This window comes from Cheilinus undulatus, linkage group 17 (genome assembly GCF_018320785.1).
Source record: "Cheilinus undulatus linkage group 17, ASM1832078v1, whole genome shotgun sequence".
In the NCBI taxonomy this organism is placed as follows: domain Eukaryota; kingdom Metazoa; phylum Chordata; class Actinopteri; order Labriformes; family Labridae; genus Cheilinus; species Cheilinus undulatus.
The window spans coordinates 7715740-7738034 of NC_054881.1; the positions used below are offsets into that span (position 1 = coordinate 7715740).

General features: G+C 38.7%; 1 protein-coding gene across 2 annotated transcripts in view; it reads left to right on the forward strand.

Annotated features, from left to right (window-relative positions):
* unc5da (unc-5 netrin receptor Da) overlaps positions 1-22295 on the forward strand; it is a 506379-nt gene that overhangs the window by 434276 nt on the left and 49808 nt on the right. For both annotated transcript variants that reach the window (XM_041811637.1, XM_041811638.1), the window contains 4 exons: positions 2041-2226; positions 10174-10317; positions 13619-13837; positions 20822-20906. In XM_041811637.1, the coding sequence (XP_041667571.1) occupies positions 2041-2226; positions 10174-10317; positions 13619-13837; positions 20822-20906 (634 nt within the window). The remainder of the gene's footprint in view (positions 1-2040; positions 2227-10173; positions 10318-13618; positions 13838-20821; positions 20907-22295) is intronic.

Consider the following 22295-nt stretch of genomic DNA (forward strand, 5'->3'; position numbering starts at 1 on the left):
ATTTAGGACGTTGTCTGACAGTTTGCAAAGGAAAACAATCCCCCAAAATTGTTTATTCTGCTTGTGTTTCTGCTCTGACTGTAAAGTGTCAGGAGTCATACGACCAAAATATCAAACATGCCAGAAATCCCTCCGACCAGTCGGCAGCGGGTCGTTGGGTCAGGCAGTGGCCGTACCCCGCTGTACACAACACGACAAGCAATGCCCAATCTGACTGAGAGTCCGACTTCAAAGTGAGTCGTGCGACTGAAAATTCGTGGCTGAATTGGAGGAAAATCATACAGTGTACACCCAGCTTTAGCTCGTTGCTAACATTCATTCTTTTTGCAACGGGCCTTTCCTTGCACGCCATGTAGGGATATAGAGCCATAGAGAGCCACTGAAATGACACCAAAGATGTATTGTCATATGCATGCACAGAAAGTGTTGCCAAAAATGTGCTGTAAATGCAAAATGTCAATGTAAAGAGAGAGTTTCCCCAAAGAATTAAACAAAAAACACTAAATAAAAAGGGAGTTGTTGTAGTATGTATTGACTTTGTGGGCCAAAAAGCAATGATTCAAAGCTGAACAAAACAAAAAAGTGGACTATGAGGACAAAAAGTGATGAAAGTAAAACTAAAACGAGAAAGAACATGTAAAAAAAAAGGCAAACGCTTAACCTCTGGAGGCTGCCGGAACCCCGCTTGCTCGTAATAATGTTAATTCAGCAGGAAGAGAGTGAAATTCTCCACGTCTGGCGGCTGATTCAGCCTTATAAATCGGTCATTTTATACTAAGAGAGCGCATTACCCCAAAATAGGAAACAAAGCTTTCATTTTAATGGCTGGGAAATAGTGGTTGTATAAGAGGCATAAGTCAGTCTGACAGGTGCAGTTATGAAAGCTAACACACTCGGCATGACTCATTGGAAAGTGAGAATAGAGGCGAGATATTTTAGATGCAGATGTTTTGATAGACTTGGAGTACGGCACATTTATGAATAATTCGTTGTCCTTAAGTTCATTTTAGCAAAGAGGAAAAGAATGAATTTAGGTGAAAAGCAATCATTTCCAGGCTGTTCATCATGAAGTCGTCGCTCTGTGACTGTGGCTGGAGTGCTTAGGCAGCAGTCTGTGATTATATTTCCTCTAATAGCATTATTATACATCAGGTAGAGCATTTCAAGCCTTGCAGCGAGTGTTTCACCACTGTATATCCGTTGCTCCATCCATTATTGCTGCCTTGGGTATAACACCATTTATGTGTTGATTACTCCTGCATAGTTTGCGCACTGAAAAACAAATGTGATTCCTACAGAGCCCCAAGCAAATGTTCTCCTTTCTCGTCCTTTAACACAGTTATGTATTTTTGTTTGTCACAATCGGGCAAAAAGAATGCAACGCGGCCGCCAAAACTTCCCAAGCCCTCAATTAACCTGCTACAGTAGCTGTTAATGCCGCTTTGCATATTTTGTCAATTTCTCCTCATTTCAGCTTCAGGCTACTTAGAGGATTTCTCCACATGTCCTGTTTCAGCCCAGATCTCATTATCTCTCAAGAACAAGCTAGCAGCCCCCTTTATTTCCAGCTCGTTCTTTTTCTTTTTCTGCTGTTCTTCTGCAGAACTGGCAGGAGCAGATAGAGCGTAATCATTGTCGATGAGCTAATTTAATGAATTGGTTTTGTCACATTATCCCGGTGGAACGCAGAGAGCCTCCAACAGCAGAGCCCAGCAGTGTTTGAAATGACAGTCAGGTGCTGCGTTGATTATAATCGCCTTCCTTCTGAGGTTGCTCATTAGCCGCTTTAACACTCCAGGATGGAACAATGACGCTATGCATCAGGAGGAGGAAGAGGAAACAAAAAAGGTGCTAAAGTGGTTAGAAACCAAGATAGAATTCCTAAAAAAGACGAATGTCTCACAGCTCATGATCCTCTGCAACAGTTTATTCTCAGAGAGAGAAAAGACTCCTGGCTCTGTAATTAAGAGCGATAGACTTGGAAGGAAAACAGTCGCTCACTGTCTGCCTCTCTGTTTTGTTTCCTTTCTCTCTTCTAAGGTGTGGAGAGCAGCAGCGATGTGGCCTTGTATTTAGGCCTGGCCGCAGGCGTGGTGACCGTGGTGCTTCTGATCGTCGCAGTCACTCTGTATCGAAGGAGCCAGAGCGAGTACGGCGTCGATGTCATTGACTCGTCTGCCCTCACCGGAGGCTTCCAGTCCTTCAGCTTCAAGACCTCACGTCAAGGTGAGACAGCGGATATGTGTCCTTAAATTTACTCTCGGAGTTCTTAGAAAAAGCTCTATCCTGCTGTGAACACAGACTTCCTACCAAGTACTGCAACCAAGCTGTGGTGTAACTACAAAATAGACCAGAGAAGTAACTGATGTTACTTCATGTTACAGTTAGGTGCTAAAAAAGAAAAGGCTGTGGCAACCTTGCACACATCCTCAGAACATAATCAAACCTTTAGTTTTTTTATTAATAGACTAATAAACAGAAAGTTAAGCTTTAGAAGAAATCAGAACATCTTTTTGCAGGGATGTCAAAGTCAATCACAGCGGGGGCTGAAATCTGAATTTAGGTCTAACCTGAGGGCCCAACAGGGTGAAGATTTAACCATAAACTGTAAACCTTATTTTCACAGACAGAAAGACAATTATTATTCATAAATCAATAAATAAAGATAACAGGATCAGTCATTATATAAGGATAGAAGGATAAATCTGGCAAGAATTATTTAAAACCTGGAGAGTGTTTAGTAATCTCACAGGAGAGAGGATGAACATTTTAACAGCTGTAACTTTAAAGCATGTGAAATAAAACTTACAGTGGATTAAAATAATGTTGTAATCTACGAGCTTTAACCCAACATACATGAGAGGAGGTTTTATGGGACTTTGGAGAGCCTCTTCACTGGGATAAAATCTGCAGAAAAAGAAGGTCTTTGCTCTTGACTTTGCACTGAGAGGTTGTAAGGGGGGCTGTTAAAAACAAAATTACTCATAACCCTCTTATTTGCATAAATACTTTCTTTGTAACCACCTTGGAAAAAGTGTGTTTATCCTTTAAATGACCGAGCACGTCCTTCCTGCGGCTCATTAAAAGAAACATAAAGCAGCTCTAAGAGTCTTTTCAGGGATTACACTTGTAACGTTCCATACTCTTCTTTGTGTGTGATAATAGTGTAGCAATCTGATTTACTGTCAACAAAATGTTGATGAGTTTGATTCACAAAGACGCAAAATGAAATTTTTATATGCCTGCAATTACACTCATAATTGTCTAATCAGTTTGATGATTCAAGAGAGCTTTAAAAACTCCTCTGGAAATCAAATTAAGCCTGCAGTTTCACTAAAGAAAATCAGATTAATTTGTCAGTTTTGCAAAACATTGAAATGATATTATAGTCTAAATGAAATGTCAGTCTTCTGAAAAAGAAAAGAACTAAGCTTGAGGGGAAAAGAGTGTAATTTTTTCAGCAGGAATATACAAAACAAACACACATACAAGCCTTCAGAGGAGGCAGAACAAAGTAAGAAAGGCTTCTGAGGAGATCAAAAGTGACACGATGTACTTTTGATTCACTTTCTTTCATTTTCATTCAAGCGCTGTCATTCTGCTCTCGGCTTACAGAACAACCACACCTTCAAACAACTTTTCTTCAGCTTTAAGCCCATGTATACGGGTATTTAGTGGGCGTTCTTGATTAATGCATGTCCAAACCTGAACTTTTTGATTATAAAGTTTTTAAATGCTACATTTAAGTTAGAAATATGCATGGTGACTGCCCTTTAACCAGCTGATCTAGAGGCAGGTGACTATATTGTGCTTGATTTGTCACCCCATAGATAAACAAGCAGGAGTTTATTTGCCTAATTAAGCACTCTGTAGTGGCAAACAACTGTTAACTTCAGTGCTACCAGTGGTTCTTACCTGGTCTCATGTCAGGAGCCACCACAAACTCTGAACATCCCAGATCAGACCAAAGATTCGAGAGCATAATGGGGGACAGTTGCAGTTGTCTGAAATGACATGTTGCACCTTGAATCAGGCCAACCAAAGATTTTTCCAGGGATTTAGAGCTTTCTTGTGTTTTGCACTGAGGAGAGGCTTCTGTCTAGCCACTCCATTGAATGTCCACATGCTGAAACCTTTTGCAAAACATAAAAAACATACAGTTATGTGCATAAGTTTCAGACATCCAGGCTTGTAAAACAGATGGTCTCGGTCCGCTTCCAAATGAACCCTGCTGCAGTTCGTTTGAGGTGTGAAAGCCAAAAGTAGGAAGTGGCATTAAGCGTAATGATATACGTATTTATATGTGATTTAATACACTCAAATACATGTTGGTACCTCGCTTAGTGTCTGTTTAGCCATAGCAACACGTCGTTGTCAGTGCTGATTTATTCATTCCATGTAAAGAATGACATGACAGCTCACCACCTCGCTGGCTGCTCGTAGCATCCCAGTGCAGAAGCAGAAACCCCAAGACAGTGTAAATTCAGTTTTTTGTTTTTCATTGTTGATGTGGAAGAAAACACAGGCAGAAGGAGATCGATTTCTGGTTTCGTCTTCTTCTACCCCTTTTTTTTCTTATTGGTTGCCGTTTGTTTGTGACGACAGTGCCCCTAACAGGTAGAGGTTGTAGGAGTTCAGATGGTTTGGTCCGTTTGACCAAGAGCGGTGTGAATGTGAACCAAACCAAAGGAAAGTGCAACAGTGTTCCAATTTTTGTTCCAAAATGGACCGAGTCCCCCAGACTTTCAGGTGTGAGACGTGTTTAGCATGTATCATTGGGCACCTAATTTTCCACTGGAAATATTTCACATCCTGCTGTGCAGAGAGTCTACTGGCGACAGTATTGCAAGGTTTGATCCGTATCCATAAGCTTTGAGAGAACGGATGAAAAACAGATGAAATGAACGCAAAGTACGGACAGAAAGGTCCATCCATATCCGTCCATACCCCTGGACATCCAGAGTACAACCGCGGTTGTGTCAACCCTCCCTCACACCACCAGGTGTCCTTAGGGTGGCTTACTCACCATTACAGCCTTACTCCAGCCTCCCTTTTTGGCTCAAACATGCCTAAAAGTTCTGCACAGTACTGTACTTAAAATTTCTCTCTTGAAGTCCATGCGACCCTGCAGTCTCCGTGTTTGCATGTCCAGGGCTGTTGCACAGGAAGTAATGTCTCTTTTGACCAATTAACAGACTACAATGTGTTAGCTGTGTTTCTAGGTGAGCTTGGGACGGTACAGGTTGGTTATTTTGCGACCCTCTCCAGCTTTTGACAATAGAAACACAAAGACTACCTGCTGTACTGAAATGAGCCATACAACTTGGTGGATGTGCACAGAGGAGTGCCTTCGCCTGTGTTATCACCTCCCACATTCTCCAGTGTTGATGCACCTGAGCTCAAACTGGGTTTAGTTACTCTTGAATGTTGTTTTATGTAATTCAGCTACAAAACATGCATACCAACACTACACTGGTATCTTATATCTATGTAGGTGCATCTAGATGAATTATTCATCCATTTCTATGTGTTGTGATATAACCACATCAATAATTTAAACGCTTGAAGGGCATGTATATATTTATTTTTTTCAGTTTGTTCTCTTGAGCCCTCTGGAGCTTCTCTCTGTTTGTGCCTTAGCTCTCTAAACGTCCAAAACCATGCAGAACAAAGCCTTATCCATAAAACAGCATCTGCATTTATTGCTTTATTGCAAACATCAGTATGCACAAAGCAATAACAATCACAGGAAATGTATCGTTACAAGCACATGTTGTGTTCTGCACAGATTTACAAGTCAGCTTTTATTTATTAGCAGCCAGGCTTCCTTTGGTATCATAACTTAAGAAAATGTTGAACTAGAGAGGTCTCACTTGGCTGTTTTTGGTGTTCTTCCTGCGCAAGAAAGCCTTCATTAATTATTCATGATTATAAAATTGAAATATAATTTATAAGTGTTTACATTTTTTTCATCCAGCTCCCACATGGAGCATTTGTGGTCTCTGAGCGTCACTGCTCACAATCACACTGTTTTTTTTTTTTACCCCACAGATTGAGGCATATTTTTACAAGGTTGGCATTATGGGTCGGCGCTGCAGCAGCTCTCAGCAGGGTGTAATAAAGTTCATTTTGATAACGCAGCAGGAGGCTGGGAGAGCTTTAATCTTGGTCCCTGTTCCCTTTGATAGAGGGGGTAAAACAGCTGAACCGCCATAAAATCCAACATGTCCCCGCTCCTTTATACTGCAGCCAGCTTCACACCTCTACACAGTAAATATTAGTTTTTATGTTGTCTTTAGAACAAATCAATTTGTAACATCCACTGATATCATTCAACCAATTAATCCCTTTTAATACTGCCAAAAGCATTCCCAAGACATTTGTATAAAGGCCAGGTCTAGATTACTTTATGTAATAATCCCTACAGAGACCACACAAGTCCACCATGAAAAAAGCATAAAGCAATATTTGGCTACGGTAGAGATAAAGAACTTCCCTCTAACAGGCAGAAACCTCAAGGAGAACCAGACTCATCTTTAGCAGACATCTGTCAAGACTCAGGTAGCAAAGAAAGAAGGAGCTAGTGGGAACCACTGACAGCTGGCATGCCCACAGAATCGTCTGGGCCCCTGACAAACCCAGATAATGGTCCTTCCCTAGTAGTGGTTGATTAATGATGTCAGTGCATGGGATTTGTATCTTTAACATTGATGCTAGTATTTGTCCTACCTAACAGTTCCCTCATTATGAGCTCTGGGTTCTGATGATGAAATTATATTTTCCTGCTACATATTTTCTGCCCAGTTTTGCGACTTCTTGTTGCCACTTCTTAGGCCTTTTTTGCCACTTTTTGCCCCTTCTTTCCGGCACTTTTATACAAATTCTACCACTTTCCAACAGACTTTTGCTTTTTAACACATTTTGCTACTTTTTAACCATTTTGAAACTTCTTAACCCTTCTTATATCCCATTTTTGCTACTTTCACCCATTTTGGCGCTTTTTTTTCTGGCATTTTTATACATATTTTACCACTTTCCCCCCATTTTTTTTGCCTTTTTCAACTGATTTTGCCGTTTTTAACCCTTTTTGCCACTTAATATCCATTTATGTTACTGTTGCACTATTTTCTATCGGTTTAAACTCGGTTTTGCCCTTTTATGCCACTTTTTTTTCATTTTAATCCCATGTTTGCCATTTCTTAACCCCTTTTTGCCACTGTTTTGCTGCCTAAAACTCAATTTTGCTGGATTTTGCCCTTTATGCCACTTCTTTTGGCATCTTTATCAAATTTTTGCCTTTATCCACCCATTTCTTGCCCTTTTCAATCCATTTTTGCTGCTTTTTAACTATTTTCATTTCATTTCATTTAACCTTTATTTAAGTTTCGAAAATCATTTTGCCATTTCTCAAGTCCTAGTTGCCAGTTTGTGTCTAATTTTGCCACTTTACATCCATACCAATGTTTTTGCACTATTTGTACCCTTTACATACATTATTTCTGGATATTGTTCTTTTTTGCCCTTTTTTTCTAATTAAATCCCATTTTTGCCACTTCTTAACCACATTTTTTCAACAATTTGCAACTTTTTTTCCACTTTTTTTTGCCTCTTTAACCTATATTTTGCTGGATTTGACCATTTTATGCCACTTCTCTGCCACTGCTTGCCTATTTCTGGCCCTTCTTTTGGAACTTTTATTCATTTTTGTACTTTTCACCAATTTTTTCTCTTTTAAACCCATTTTTTTAACCATATAGCAACTCCTTATCCTTTTTTTGCTGCTTTACATCTGTTTTTGCCAGTTTTTTGCAGCTTTACACCCATTTTTGATCCATGTTTTTCATTAATGCTTCTTGTTACTCATTTAAACCACTTCTCTCTGGCATTTTTTGCAATTTTTGCCACTTTTTACTGATTTTTACAGAGTTTTTCACATTATTGCCATAACTAACCAATTGTTTGTGCTGTTCAATGTTTTGCTACTTATTGCCACTTTCACTCATGTTTACCACCTCTTTTGCCAGTTTCCACCGACCTTCTGACCTCAGAATAGCCGGTCCATATCCTCCCCTACATAGGAACAGTCCGCAGTTGGTTTGTCTGCTGTTGTTTAAAAAAAGAATTAAAAAAAAAAACCTTCCATCTCTAGCATCAAACTCAGCAATTCTGTTGTAGCCATGATTGACACTCCTCGACCCCAACACTGACCCGACGTGGCTCACAGTCTGGAACCGGATAGAGCCTAGAATCCCTGCCCCCCTTTCGAGCCCAGGGGGGTTGGGCTCAAGAGGAGCAGAGATGTTCTGTCAGATATGGCAGCATAACTATATTTACCCTAGATTTTTACATTTTTGTCCTTTTTTTTAATGACTTCAGAACAACTTTCCTTGGTGCAGACGAGAATCCTCAATTCAGAATGAAAGGTAGTGTTGAGAAGGAGGTCGACCGCCCTGAGCAGTGCTGGTCTAGACTCTTTGGAAATGCTGAGTGTGGGTGTGTGTGTGTGTGTAGGGGGGAGTTTTAACTAACTTTAATTGCTTTTTATCCATTGTTGCCACTTCGATTTGCCATTTTATCACATTTTTGCAAATGTTTGCACATTTTTGACACTGTTTTACTAGTTTTAACCTAGTTTTCTACTTCAAACACATTCAGCTTTCAACCCACTTTTGCTGCTTCTTTTTGTCTATTGTGCCACTTTTTTGCCACTTTCATCCCATTTTTGTGACTTGTAAACCAATATTGTTTCTTTTTTTGTCTATTTTGCCACTTCTTCTGCTTTTTTATCCCATTTTTTTCTCATTTTGGTCTAATTTTTAGCACTGTTTTTTTGTCATTTTTGTCCAGTTTTGACTTTGTTTTGCTACTTTCAACTCATTTGCTGCTTTTTGCACAATTTTGCTAATTTTTTTTCCAGGTTTGTTTAATTTTTCTCATTTGTTTCATTTGACACAGTTTTGCCACTTTATATCCAGTTTTGACCCCATTTTGCTATTTTTAACCCTTTTTTTTTTGCTACTTTTAACCAATTTTTACAGCTCTTAACTAACTCTCGCTGCTTTTTGTCAATTTTTTAAAAATCTTTTTTGCCCATTTTGCCTATTTTTGCAGTTTTTAGCACGTCTTTTGTCCATTTTGCCACTTCTTTTTTGTCATTTTTGTCCAATTTTTGTCATTTTTGACATTTTCTTGTTTCTTTAACCTATTTTTCTACTTTTAACCCATTCAGCAGTTTTTAACCCACTTTTCCTGCCTTTTTTGTCCATTTTGCCACTTCTTTATGTAAAATGTGCATTGTGTGCCTGGGTTTACACCTGGATTGCATGCCTGCAAGATAGCAAAATGACAGACGCCCCCCAAACCAGTATGCATCTAAGACTTTTCAGCCTTTATAATTTTGCATGCATGAACACATTTGTGCACATATTTAAGTTTGCAGTTACATCTGTGGCTATATTTCTACATTTGTAAGTTATTCTCTCTACAGAAAAAAAGCATTATTATGACATGATTGCATTAGAGAGGGGGGCTTGGAAGAAGAAACCACTCTGCGTACTCGTCTTCTGTTAATATCCCTGTATGTAAACACATTTCTCTTATCTATAATAACTTTTCTCGTCTTTGTTTTGTAATTACACTCATACGTTACTGAGAGTCCCTGTTTTAATTGCATCACAGCACATAAACAGCTTTAAAGGACGTGGTTGATTTACCGCTGTGGCTACAGTAAAGCCATCTGCTCCCTCTGAAGATGACAGGAAAGAAGAATGTAAATATCCTGATAATAAACTCAGCTGATAAATCAATAACATTATTCAATATCAGTTTTTCTTGTTATTGTCAAAGTCGTTTTTTTTTTTTTTTCTAAACCGCTGTGACATCAAATTAAAGCGTATTATTGTTCCCCAGCCTTTGTTATTTCCCATTCGTCACTTTTAATTGAGCCATTGGTATGCTAAGTGGAATGAAAGTCCTGTTTCCATGGCGATGATATTATAGCTGTAGTCACAAGTGGATAAAAACTAATTGTCATGACATCCTTGTTTGGGTTTTATCATCACTGTTGACGGTGGCATTTCAGTTCAAAGTGTCACTCTGCAGAAATGTAATCATTGCTTAAAGATGTCTAATTGTTGGCAGTAATTTGTTTGATCTCTTTGTTTTTTTTTTCAGCCAACCCGCTGCTCATTAATTCATCCATGCAACCTGATCTGACAGTGTCACGCACCTACACCAGCCCCATGTGTTTCCAGGACTCCATCGACAAGGAGCTGATGGCCGAGCGCTCGCTCCTTGACCCGCTGCCTGATCTCAAAGGTCAGTGGAAGATTCTGAAAGCCGGGGAAGTTTTACTACTTTTTGAAAGGCAAAGAATTACAAAGTGTTGGCGCCGGGGTTGTGAGAAGGATAATCCATCTTGTTTTGAAACTCTTTCTCCCAAGAGGCGATCTATAAGAAAGCTGTCATACAAAGAAAAAATGGTCATCACCTTCAAGGGCATCACAGGCTGACCGTTCAATAAGCCATGTCGCCTTTAGTTACTCTTGCTACTCCTGTCAGCAGGGCTGCCTACAGAATTAGCTGGCCAGAGAATGGGCTCTCCCCGTTTATGATGCATTAATAACATCAGTGTATGAGTGTTAGATCAGTAGCATTGGTGCTAGCATCCTGGCTAACAGTTACCTGAAAAGAGTGCAATTTCTATCAATTTTTCCTATTTCTTTTTACCAATCTTAACCCAATTTTTTTGCTGTTTTTCTTCCTTTAAGGCCAATTTTGCCTTTTAACCCTTCTTGCCATTTTATGCCCATTTTGACACTGTTTTGTCAATTCTAGACACTTAAAACCAAATTTTACGCCCTTTTATGCCACTTTGCAGATGTTTTGCAACTCTGTGTACATCGTTGCTACTGTTTTTTGCCATGACTTTTTGCCATTTTATCATATTTTGCCCAGTTATGACATCGTTTTGCCACATTAAAGCCCTTTTTGCCACTTTATGCCTATTTTTATTCCATTTTTGGTACTTTAAACCTATTTTTTTGCATTTGTTCATTAGTTTTCACTGCTTTCTATCCATTTTTGACACTTCTTTTTGCCATTTTTATCCTGTTTTTGTCCATTTTTGACACTGTTTTGCTTTCAACCCATTCCACAGCTTTTAACACACTTTTGCTGCTTTTCTTTTATCCATTTTGCCACTTCTTTTTTCCACTTCATCCCATTTTTGCAACTTTTCACTGACTTTTAAAACAGTTTAACCACTTGTAACCCATTTTTTCAGCTTTTAAACCACTTTTGTATCTTTTTTGTCTATTTTGCAACTTTTTTTTGACACTTATATCCCATTTTTGCTAATTTCTGTCTAGTTTTTCTCACTGTTTTGATCATTTTTGTCCAATTTTTGCTCAGTTATGCTACTTTTAACCCAATTTTTCAGCTTTTGACCTGCTTTTGCTGCTTTTTGTCCAATTTTGCCCTTTGTTTTTGCCATTTTATTCGATTTTGGACACTTATTTCCTGACTTTTGACACAGTTTTGCTAGTTTTTGCCCAGTTTGGACACAGTTTTGCTACTTAAAATCAATATTTGCTATTGCTATTGCTATCTGCTTATTTTCAAATTTTTGTCACATTTCACCCACACCCACGAGTTTATTTTGCCAGTTTCAACCCATTTTGGCAACCTTTGTCCCATTATTTTCCTTTTTTTTTTTTGCCAGTGAAAATCCATTTTTGCCACTTTTCCCTCAACTCTTTACCTCTTTTCACAACTATATAAATATCCTCCTGTAAATTTGTCTCAGTTTTTTCTTATCTTATTTTCTTATCTTATTTTCTGGCATCCTGATGTTTGTGCATATCAAGCCTTAGCTTTATTTTCTAAATCGTTTAGTTTAATGTGACCATCTACACTGTTAACATTACCAATTTAAAGGGAATTCTTTCAAGAAAAGGGGTTTACATGTTAAAAAAAAGGCTATATTTCTTACTACAGCATAAATACATGAATTGATTAATTATTTTTTTGTAAAGTGCATTATAAATAAAATTTATTATTATTTTTATTTTTATTTTTATTTTTATTTTTATTATTATTATTATTATGCTTTGATAAGTGTGATTATTATTATTAAGGTTAAAAATAAAACGTGGTTATCACAGTTTAATTTATAGTGGACCATGACTTAGCTGACCTCTGTGGGCCCCCAGTTTGGCTGGGCCCCAGAAAGCTCTCCCCTTTATCCCCCTTATGGGTGGCCTTGCTGTCAGATCTCTGTTCTAGTATGGCACCAATCCAGTTAAATCAACGCCATATATACTGCTCTAACTTCATGGTTTATTTCAGACTAAGAGGGCACTGTTTTCAGTCAGAGATACACACATAAAATATTTCAATTTCTTAATATTAAAAATAAATATTTATGTCTTGTAGGACTAAAATTGCTGTCAGATTTTGTAAGCCAAAGCTACAAAAATGTAAATTCACCAGCATGAGAACTGTAAGCCAGTTGAAACCTCCTATTAGTCTCAAAGACCGTAGAAAATCTTGAAAAAGCCTGAGAGACGTCAGCTGTTTGGTTACTGAAGGGTGCTTTGAGTCCAATCAGCAGCAGCTGCCATAATGAAATTGCTGTTTAAACTTAGAATCGGACAAAGAGGGGGAGTTGAGGCAGGTCTTAAGCTTCCTGACAATTTACATCTCACCAGCTTGCAGTCATGTCCCTAATCACGCATAAATCAATATCATGTTCAACCAAAAAGGCCGAGTTATAAAAACACATCCAGGACTGGTACACTCTGTGCCCATAAAGACGTTAGCTATTCTGACTGAATCTTTTTTGGAAGCAGGAAGTAAACATGTTTATATTTGAGGCTTCAAGTGGACAGCATGGCTTCATTTTCCAACCACAGAGGTTGCTGCATGCTTACAATGTAGAACCCCAACTCTAAAAATGTTGGGGCGCTGTGTAAAATTTGAATAAAAACAGAATGTGATGATTTGCAAATCTCACAGTAGAGCTCACTTTGAATTTGATGGCAGCAACACATCTCAAAAAAGTAGGGACAACAGTCTGCAATCATCTGAGAAGAGGGGAGACCAGTTTCGGTGTGGAATGTTGTCCCATTCTTTTCTGATGTATTCAGGCTGGTCCTTGGTCTTCTTTGCCTGATTCTTTGTACTAAATGCTTCCCATTGGTGAAAGGTCTGGACCTCAGAAGGCCAGTTCAGCATCCAGATTCTCCAAAAATAAAATTTGGGGTACATGGCAGTGATCTTAACCTCAGCAACATGAATGTATTTGTAATCCTTTATAGGATACAGGTAATTCATTAGACCATTGCTGATGGGATAATGCCCTCTGATCTTCATTACAACATCACAGATTTAGTGCAAAGGGTAATGTGTGTGCACATTTTGATCTAATAGTATCTTTTCTGTATACAGGTTTTAGATTATTCCTTAGTAGAGCTTTTGTTCTGTCACTCTATGACTGCACTGCTGTTAGTCTAAAAATAAAAACAGGGTTTCCAGCAGCGGCACATATCTGTCTCTTTTTTTTTTGCCCTTGTCTATGATCTGACCATGTTTGACTTTCTTTTCATCGTATCTCTAGGGGTGTCAGAGAGGGCAGAGTACCATGTCATGTCCCACCCTCAGACGTTTCCGAGGGGCCTGGCTCCGGACTACAAAGGGGTCGCAGTGGGGACGACGCTGGGCCGAAGAGGAAAAAACCTCTTCACTCCGCAGGTCTCCTTGACTCACAGCAGACCTCTGCACAAAGCTACCGCCGTGTTTGGTCATGCTGGAGGGAGGCTCGTTGTACCTAACACAGGTGAGTCCACTGCTGGGAAATTTCATTCGATATGTTCCTCTGTGTGTGTGTGCAAACTGAAATCCTTCAACATAAAGCTAGAAATCACACAGAGGAGCTGGAACCCGACCATTCAGCCGCAAGCTTCATACAGGGAATATCGAGCTGCATTTCAAACCTCTTTGACCTTGTCAGCATCGGTCTGCAGCCAGAATGGAGATGTTATTGATGGATCTGCAACTATATATGTATACATTATTTACTAAAGGTTTAAAAGCTGCTTTATAAATTAAACATCAACAAACATAATCTCCTTTTTTAACATAATAAACCTATTTCCTAAAAAGTTGGGACATTATATATAGGTGAATAAGAGGATAATGATCTGCAAAATTCCTTTTTTTTTCAAGGAGTACAAAGACAGCATATCAAATGCTGAAATGTAGGGACCTGGGCCCAAGTCTTAGTACACTTGACCCCAAAGTCTGGTTCCATTTGTCAATGTAAAAGCAAGCAAACCATGCTGGAGCACTGTGCCTGAGTCTGCTTTAAGAGTTTGTCTTAATCCCAGTTCAGGCCAAAAATCTGCCATGCAACAAGACCATTTTAGCCATTATTGGTGATAGTAGAAGATGCCTGAGCCATTGCAGCTCAAATCAATCTGTCTGAAGATGCAGTTCAGTCCTCTAATTCACAAACAGCTGGTTTTAGGATGTTGCAAGCAGATCTAGATTACCTAGAATCCACCATCCATCCATCCATTTTCTTCTGCTTTTCTGGGGCTGGGTCGCAGTGGCAGCACGCTAAGAAAGTCAACCCAGAGATCTCTCTCCCAGAGACATTTTCCAGACCTTTTTGGGGGAATCCAAGGCCTTTCCAGGCCAGATGAGATTAATAATCCCTCCAACAAGTCCTGGGCCTACGCCAGGGTCTCCCCCCCCTGTTGGGCGTCCCTGGAAGACCTCCACAAGGAGACGTCCAGGAGGCTTCTTAATCAGATGCCTGAGTCCCCTCAACTGTTTTTTTTTCAATGCAAAGGCGCAGCGGCTCCATCCAGATGTCTGAGCTGCTCAACCTGTCTCTAAGGCCGGGCTCAGCCACCCTCCTGAGGACACGTTCCAGTGCATGTTGGCGTCCACCAGGGCTGCTCCTTATCTCTGACTCTGTTTGGGATTTTCATGGACAAGATCTCAAAGAAGGTTTTTGAGTTTGTGGACCTCAGAATTTCCTTTCTGCTTTATGATGATCTGGTTTTGTTGGCTTCTTCTGCCAGAGAACTCCAGCAGACATTAGAGCAGTTTATACCAGAGTGTGATGAGATGAGGGTAAACACCTCCATGGTTCTCTAACAGAAAACAGTGGATTTATTCCTCCAGGTGGGGAGTGAGTCCTTGCCTCAAGTGAAGGAGTTCAAGTATGTCAGGGTCTTGTTCACAAGTGAGGGTAGAATGGACTGTGAGCTAGAGAGGCAGATTAGTACAGCATCTGCAGTACTGATGACGTTATACCGGACCATTGTGACAGACAGGGAGCTGAGCCCGAAGGCAGAGCTCTAAATTCACCGGTTAGTCTTTCTCCCAACCCTCACCTATGGCCATGAACTCTGGGTGATGACCAAAAGAATGAAATTACCAGTGCAAGTGGCTTTAAATCATCCAGTGAATTTTGGAAATGATGAAATTGATCTTTTTTCTTTAATAAACTTTTTGCATGGAAACTTGAGCCTAATAAACACTTCTGTCCCCTACATCATTGCTGCCCTTAAGCAGTACTTGTGGCCTTTTGCTTGCCAGTACAATACAAACTAACCCTAACCCTCTTCAGGGTTTTCTTTGTTTGAGGTGAATCATTTTTAAATTTATCCCCCTTATTCTAACCCTTACCTTTAGGGTTCATTTGCCTAACCCTTTTTGGGTTTTCCTTAGAAGTGTATTATTTTTAATTTTATCCCCCTAACCTTAACCTTTATGGTTTGGGTGCTTAACCCTATCCCTCTTTGGGTTTCCTTCGGTTAAGGTGTGTTAAATTTAAATGTATCCCTCTCAGTAACCCCCCCCCACCCCTCGCAACAGATGAGCCAAAAACGACCACCACAGAGGTCTGCATTGAGATATAATACAGTGCACTAAATTTATATAATATATTTAGTAAACAGAAAACCAACTATTTATTATCCTGCATGAATTTCTTTTAATGAGGGAGGAATGCCCTTAGAAGAGCACTTCCATGTTTGCACCTGGATTCCGCATTCTGGGATTGTTCTCAGCGCAAATGTGGAAGTGCTCTTTTAAATGCATTGCTCCTTCACGTACATATGTAATAGAAAACACATAATACAAGTGTGTTCAGGCTCAGAACAATGTTATTAATGTGAAAGAAGACCACTAGGGAAGTGGGGAGCAATCATACGCTGAATGTAATTATTATTGGATAATTTTGTGCCCATTTTGAGGGTGAAATTGAAAACTATCACCTGATGAGTGAAAATTTGCCAAATTGATTCATCCACTGCACATTTGTCAAAGTTTTAAAAGTTGTGGAGTGACATGTGCGGCCATGTAGACATCTTTTGGCAGAAAAGGCCTTGTCTATTTTGATAAAATAGTGCCAAACCACAATGTACAATAGAACTACTGCATGGTGAAAACAAATCTGACCTTTCTGCTGTCCTGAGGTGTCACCTGTTGAAAATACTTGATGCATATAGCAACAAGAAGGCTCAGGAAGCTGAAATCCTTCACAGAAACACGTCCCCTCATTTCACAAATCCTAGCAGAGTATTGTTTAAGAAAAGGTTATGCTGCAGAGAGGTAAATATTTGTCTCTCCTGGACAAACTCAGCTGCTTGCACACTTTATATATAGATGGTGCAATCTGTATGCTACTATAAATTTTTATGATTCATTGACTACCATGACCTTAAAGCATAAGTTGCAAATACAAGATGTATGAAGATTTAAAGTTACTCTGAGAAAAGGCCTGAAAATAGATTTACAAAATAAAGGCAAAAGCAAAACAGCCATGTGTTTGTCAGAGTTGCAAGGGTTAAGTACAGCTGTGTATTCTCTGTTGTAGGGGTCTGTGTGTCAGAGGATGAAAAATGCAGTAATTACTTTTATTGCCACCACTGTCACTTAGCCACGTTATGATTTTTATGTTGTGTTAATGCATAATTATGTGTATTGTTACGTGCACCCCAGATGAATTTCCATTTTATGTAAATTTAATGGACAATTAAGTCATCTGAATGTGCAGTTTGACAGCAATGGCATTATTAACAGAACGCTGCGTCCAGATAAACCAAATTAACATTTCTCAAGGTATGGAAAGCTCCTCTAACCTATGTACAGGAGCAGTTTGTAATGTTTTCTCACATATGTTTATATGAAAAGCCGTTTATATATTCTTAGTTTAGCATTTGTAAGTATACACCACCCATTCTATGGAAGCCCACTCATGCCAAAAAATAAAAAATATATAGGTATTTATTTGAAAAAAAAATTATACATTCTTGTGTAACATTTTCAAATCCCTCTACGGAAGCCCGCTCACACCAGTAGAAAAAGAAGTTAGATACAAATACAGAAGATACAAATTCACTGAGATAATAAGTTATCATCCTTTGACTGTTTTGACATTTTTAATATACCATGTCCTTTCTATATAAATATGGGATAAAGTCAAAACAATGAGAGAAATGGCAAAGCTACAGTAAGTTATATTAGGCTTTGGCATTTATCTCAAACTTTTTTTACATGATGATGAATTTTTATATATTTGTGGTTTTTACCCCACAGTTCCAACTGTTTCTCATTGCTATGGATTTTGATCCAGTTATTTTAGGATAAGGATCCCATTACTATGACTATTTTTTTTAACTTTCCATCATTACCTCATCATATTTCTGTCTGAATTTGGAAACTTTAACTTCTAATTTTTATTTTCTATCTTAAATGTCTGGCATACTAGTTCATGATTATTACTTAACTCGTTGATTCAACTTTTTAATCAGGATTTTAGCTCTTTGTCCCATAGTTTTAACCTTTTATTTATTTTTCTAAAATCTATTTCAGATGTTTACATGTTGTCTAATATTCTGGGCTTTTAAGTAATAATTATTACTTTCTATCTGATATTTTTACTCTAGTTTCTCCCCAAAACAATTCAATTTCACATAATTTTTACTTATTAATTAGAATTTTGCCTCTATGTCCCATAATTATAACTAATAGTCATAAATATTGGTATATATCTTAAATTATGATGTACAACCTCAGAAATATTGAATATAGAAATAACAATTTAGACTTTTTGACTTATACTTTTGACTTGATATAATATTTTTTACTTTTTCTCAAAAGTTGTGGTTAAGTGTATTTTAATTTTGGCACATATTTTCATAATCTTCTCTTTTTCTCTCATTCTCTACTTCTGATTGATTTAACTTATCAAAGCTCTGATTTATAATAAAACATATTTTTTTCTAGTTATGAAAATTTGGGGATTTTTTGCACATTTTTATTTTTTCAATTTTGACTCTATTTCATCATGGCTTATTTTCCAATCTTTCTTTTTTTTTTTTTTTTTTTCATAATTTGACCCATGGTCTGATAATTTTGACTTTTTGCCATGATTGTGACATTATATCCCATAATTTGAGTTGTCAACCAAAGATTTCGACATTTTCTCTTATAATTATTATGTTTATCTCATAATTGTCCATTTGTCTTACGTGATTATGCTATTTTTTATCAAAATGTTTGACTTTCTATTATGTATTTATGGCTTGGTCTTTATTATTTTAACTTATCTGATTATTTTGACTATTTATCCCATAAGTTTATTTTATTTCTTATAATGTGCATTTTGTCTTATAATTCATGCCATTTATCAAATGTTTTGGGCTTTTTTTTGTAATTTTGGCTTTTTGATTCAAATATTTTGATATTCATGACATATTTTTCTTATCTGATGATTGTTTGGAAAATAGCAAATTACAAAATAGCAATAGCAGTGTTAAAATGTTAATATGTCTCAGATAGGTTTGACTTTTTATCATAGTTTTGACTTTCTCTTCTGTGTTTATTGATTGTTTTCTCATATTCATGATTTATCTAATCATTTTGTTTATATCTATCTTATTTTTGACTATTAATCTTAGGATTTCAATTTGTTTTCTCATAATATTTGCATTTGTCTTATAATTTCTGCCATTTGCCCATAACTGTGACTTTTTACCTTGTGAGTTTGACTTTTAAATCTCAACATTTTAATTTTTGACCAATAATTTCACCCTTTTTATCTCAATATTATTATATTTTTAAAGTGGACCATTACAAAAGAGAAAAGGAAAGTAGAATTAGAGAATTCCCCCCCATAATTTTTAATTCTAGCTTAGAACACGTCAGTGTTTTTGTATAATTTTAATCAAGGATTTTACAATCTTGATCGTATGTATTGGATCGGAGCTGACATAAGTATTTCTAATTGATCGGAGATTGGCAATTTGATCCGATCAGCCCAGCCGATCATTTACCTCAGTTGTTGTAGATGGAGCACAATTTACGACAGGCCCTAAACACACCAGTAGCGGTAGCAACATTAGCATTCCTGTGTTTAAAATGTCAGCGGTGTGGAAAAACTTCAACGGTGAGAGTGAAAACAGTCCAGTGGCCACTTGCAGCATCTGTAACACGGCCATTTCAAATTTGATCCGTCATCTCCAAACTAAAAATGCAGCGGAAAATGTTGACTTCACCATAGCAACAGGCAGCTTCACCGAAGCCACACACTCTGGACTTTAAGAGGAAAGACAAGTACCCTTGAGGGAGCCATAAGGCAAAAGAGATAACCTAAAAAAGTGGTTGAATTCATCTATTTGGACAACCATCCCATCTCCATGGTGGAGACTTTGGGTTTTTGTCATCTTCTTGACCTTTTAGACCCACACTTTGCTCTCCCGTCTCGGTTACATTACTGACACTGGCTTACCGAAGCTGTACAACAAAGTACGCAACAGCATACTAGAGAATTTAATAAGCAACGTCACTGCCGTTAGCTTCACTACAGACATTTAGAGCTCTGATGTTTGCCCCATGTCACTGCTAAACCTCACTGCACAGTTCTCCACCTTTAAGTCAAAGCATGCAGTATTACACACACGCCAGTTTAGTGGGTTTCACACAGCAGAGCATGTAAAGCAGGCCATGCTGGTTTTCCTAAACAGTAAGCTACACTTCATTTTAAAGTAATAGTGGGTAAAGAAATTAATGTGAGGGAGGAAAAAGTGATGTGGCAGCTCCAGGTGCACTTTACAAATTGCACTGTAACAACAAGAGTGCATTGTATTTGATATTTGGGTTTTATTGCAGTGTTAATGTTTTGGTTCATGTCTCAGGTTTGCTCCAATTTCCTGTGACACTAAATGGGATAATTATGATTTCGTGTAGCGTAATGTTAACTTTTTTATGTCACAATATTGACTTTATATCTCATAATGACTTAAGAATCTTTTCCCCATCATGGCTTATCTTTTTGATATTTTATATTTATGTTTTTTTTTTTTTACTGGCAGTAGCAGGCTTCCATCCCACCCAGAGGAAACCATTAATAAATTTGTTTGATGCAGCCGCGATGCTCCGTCTGCCACACCGTTCAGGCGGCTCGTTCTCCTGGCCTACATTCATCATCCTGTCCCCGGAGGGCCTTTATCTACTGCGGTCTAGATTGGCAGTAATTGTTTATCATACGGTACAATATTGTCTGCGCGCTCATGTGTTTCTGTCCGGGAAAGCGGCACCCTGAGAGTGTGTCGCTGACAGTAAGACTGCTGGCAGCATTGATTCACAAGGCCTTCGGGACTTGCCTCCGTCACCTTTTTCTGGGGCCGTCACCTCTCCGGCTGTCACCTCCAGTAAAGAGAGCTGACAGCCCGGCAGGTGTGTGTATGCAGTATAGAAGTGTGGTTGTGTGTTGATTGGCTCTCGCATGCCTCCTTCTCTGCAGGTATCAGTCTGCTGGTGCCTCACGGGGGGATCGCAGAAGACACTACGTGGGAAATGTACATGATCATCAACCAGGAGGACAGCAGGTGAGGGACTCTCACTGAGGCGAGGCAGTCTGCTTCTTAGTCTGCTCGCTTTTAATCTTTCAGCCCGCCGCGCAGCATCTCTCATCCCCCTCTCTTCCTGCCACGTCGCCGTCTCCTCTTCTCTTTGCCAAACATGCACAGGTTCACACGCTGATCCTCTCATGCTGCAGTCACATGTCCTCTCCATTTACCCACATCCAGATGCAGGCATATTCTCACCCAGCGAGGGGTCCTTGCTCATCTCACAGACTCTACAGGGGAGGACATGATGTGTCACAAATACATTGGCAGCTGCAGACAGATTGCATTACCGCCTTAAGCAAGTGTCTCAGCAGAGAAAGGTCCTCTCCATGACTCCGGTAGCCTGTTTTGTGTTTGCAGACATAACCGTGACACTATCTCTTTCCACTCTGACTGGTTAGAGTGGGGAGGATTGTGAACTTTGTGAAGTCATGGAGCCAGGTGGTATTGATTTGTTTCTTTCCAAGCGTTAGAATGTGATATGCTGCGAAGTTTCATTTCCAGCGGGAGTGTATTCCTGCAACCTTTCTGTCGAGATATTTCACAAAGCTAATACTTAAGGAGAAAATGGCATGATAGATAAGAAGCCTTTGAAAAGGAGTCTTAATACCTTTGGCTTCGTCTTCGCGGCACAGCCTCAAAAGCTATCTGACAGCCACAAGTCACTTTTTTGGACATGTCCTTGATTTCTAGCAGACGGTATCAACGTGTCAGCAGGTCTGAGTGAAACCCTGCTAGCGAGATATCACCTTAACAACAGCGCCAACCGCCCTCTGCTTCTCAAAGAAATTCAATTTCTACATCTGAGGGAGAATCAAAAGTGCCATTTAGAGCCGTTTGAAATTAAATTGTGCAGCTCGGCTGTTAAAGCCGCTGAAAATTAGAGGTGTAATTGCAAAAATGTAAAAATGATGTTAAGGTCAAGAGTCTAAGTCAAAGCAGTCACAAAAAGTCTGAGTGAAAATACACATCAGCGACTGAAGGATCTAAAAAATCACTTCTCAATTACTGTTTGGATAATTTCACAGAACTTTACCAATCATATTTGGATTCATGTAAACCTATATGAATGCAGAGCAACAGCACATGTGAGAACACGTGTGTAGTGCAGCTGTGCTGTATGTTGGAGCCATCTGGGTCAGATTAGAAGAGGAAGCTGAAGCCAAACCAAATATTAGCTTCAATTTTTTAATAATTTGGATTGATTCGAGTCTTTCAGTGTTTTTCAATGACATTAAAGTAGTAATCATACACATACGTGTTAGCTAAATACCCCCATTTTTTATAATTCTATAAAAATGATAATTATAGATGTCTGTGTAGCATTATTCAGAGCAGTGGTTCTCAAATGGTGTGGAAAGGCACACT